The sequence below is a fragment of the Gekko japonicus genome, unplaced genomic scaffold (genome assembly GCF_001447785.1).
Source record: "Gekko japonicus isolate JY-2015 unplaced genomic scaffold, Gekko_japonicus_V1.1 scaffold3258, whole genome shotgun sequence".
NCBI lineage: Eukaryota > Metazoa > Chordata > Lepidosauria > Squamata > Gekkonidae > Gekko > Gekko japonicus.
In genome coordinates this window covers 23,010-25,366 of record NW_015172113.1, presented here as the reverse complement: position 1 = coordinate 25,366, position 2,357 = coordinate 23,010, and the positions used below count along the sequence as shown (strand labels likewise).

Below are 2,357 nucleotides of genomic sequence, written 5' to 3'. Positions count from 1 at the left end.
AAATAATAAAACAATTGGGATGATGGCTTAACTTAGGGGGGAGGAATTGTAATGTATTGAAATGATTACATGAATCACCTCATAGGACTCCCCTGTTAAGCTTCGAGCCAGACCAGGGCTCCTCTGAGCGAACTTCCTATTGGTCGCTTCGTAACAGCGACCAATCAGGACGATACCATTCCCTAGGAGGGAAAGACTCCCATTGGTCTTTATTCTAGCAATCTCATTGGTTGTTATTTGTAAATAGGCGTGGCTACATTAGCCCGGTTATGTTTAAATAGAGCATAAGCTCCCACTGTTTTCTGTTCTGGTTTCTTACTGAGTTAGTGCTTGTTCGTTACTTCTAATAAAGCTGAATCACTTGCTGAATCACTCTACGAGTCCTTTGTTAGCGCGATCTAACAGACTTGTTGATAATATCCATGAGGGCACCTCACAGTCCCTCATGGCCAGCTTTTATAAGCCATGAAGGGCACGGATCAAGGCTGCATGTGGTTGGACATACCGTTGAGAGCAATCTGTCAACCTCCTCAAGGCTGAGTGGACTGAAATAATCCAGAATGGAACTAGAAGACATGCATGGGGCCTCAAGTTTGCTCACTGTCTCAACTGTGGCGGGGAGATCGTGGCGGAGCAGCAGGACTACCTGCAAAATAGCTCACAAAAGCCTCACAGCCAATGTCCAATTCCCTAGCATTTGGCCTGCCCTGGGGCAGCTCTGTTAATTAATTAATTTATTTATTTTTCACATTTATATCCTGCCCTCCCCAATGGGCTCAGGGCGGCTGAATAGTTCTAAACAATTGTGCCAGGCGTGAGCTAGCAGACGCAACTGTGGTCGTGTAGAACTCTCTCTTCATGGCTTTGACTGCCATCTCATAGGATCTCATAAACGTCCTATAGGATGCTCTTGTTCCTTCGTTGCGAGCGCGCCACAACCGTCTCTCTAGTTGTCTGAGCCCTCATTTCATCAGCTGCAGCTCCTCAGTAAACCAAGGAGCCCGCTTAGAGCGAGGGTGCAGAGGGTTTGGGGGGGTGATCTCGTCGATGACAGTCGAGAGTCAGCCATGCCAGTCCTCGACTAGCTCATCTAACGAGCCGCCAGGGGGCATAGGATCCCATAGAGCCATCTGAAGCCGCTGAGGGTCCATTTGGCTCTGCGGGCAAGCCAAAATATGCTTGCCACCCAAACGGTCGGGGTGCCACATTCCCACAGGCCTTCAGGGCATGGTGGTCTGACCATGGAACTGCCTTAGCAGTAATCCGGTCCACTGTAACCCCCACCGCGAAGATCAGATCAAGCGTGTGATCAGCTCTGTGGGTGGGGCTGTTACATATTGTGGGGCACCTGGAGAAGATCGGGCAGGGAACCTAGGCATTTAAATCCCCCCTGTCCCTGAGTCTCTCCACAGGTGGGGGGACGGGGCCTGGACTCCTTACTGCCGGAACGCCACTCCGGGGCGCTCCAGCAGGAAATGACCCCTGAATCCACCTTCCAAAGCATCCATTTTCTCCAGGAGAACTGATCTTGGTAGTCTGGAGATGAGCTGTCATTCTGTGGGATCCCTGGGTCCCACCTGGAACCTGGCATCCCTAAATGCCATACAGGCCACACTCCAAAGCAACCATGTTCCCCAGCGAAATTGGTTGCCAACTCCACTTCAAGCCCCTCTTGGAGACTGGCAACCCTAGTTGCAACATATCTGTGAACTGCGTTGAATTTCTGAAGTGTACAAATGTTATGGGTTCTTATAATTTAAAAAGCTTTACATGTCTGTCTCTCATCTGCAAAAGGTGTGTTTCCTTGTAGCAAAAGCTTTGCACCTTTTCAGACTAGTAAAGGGTGTCTTGTTTCTTTTTCTTGCCAGCTCTGCAGCAAGGGTGCAGCTATAGGGAGGCCCTTTGAAGCCTCTCCAAAAGATATTTCAAGTATTGCCAGTTTTATCGAAACAAAGCTTGTAATCTGCTACTTGAAGATGAAAAAGCCGGAGCTTGCCCTGAATCACTCGCACAGGTAAAAAAAATAAACAAAAATGTTGATTCAATCTTCTAAGAAAAGGCTTGAAGCACATATTTATAACTGAATACACAAAGATCTACACTTGGTTGCCTGATTAACTTCAAAGTACTGAGGTTAACCTTCAGCTCTGCAACTTTGCCCCCAGTTTCCTTGTGTTTAGATCTAATTGAGATCAATGAGCTAGAAGGAGCAAAAAGGGGGAAGGGGGTTCAGCCTAAAACAAGTGTTTGTCAACTCCCCCATGCAGATGGCTTAGTAACAAGTTGGGCTTTTAAAAATTATTTATTAGGCTTATATACTGCCCTTCCCATGAGCTTTTTTGGAACCATCCCAAGAC

The 2,357-nt window shown here is 47.6% G+C and overlaps 1 protein-coding gene across 1 annotated transcript in view; it reads left to right on the top strand.

Annotated features, from left to right (window-relative positions):
• The window catches only part of LOC107118604 (spermatogenesis-associated protein 16-like), a gene marked incomplete at its 3' end in the record, with an annotated part of 68,583 nt that extends 66,569 nt beyond the window's left edge, over positions 1–2,014 (top strand). Inside the window, exon 2 of the mRNA XM_015420966.1 lies at positions 1,869–2,014. Coding sequence (XP_015276452.1) covers positions 1,869–2,014 — 146 coding nt within the window. The remainder of the gene's footprint in view (positions 1–1,868) is intronic.
• Positions 2,015–2,357: the final 343 nt, after the last annotated feature.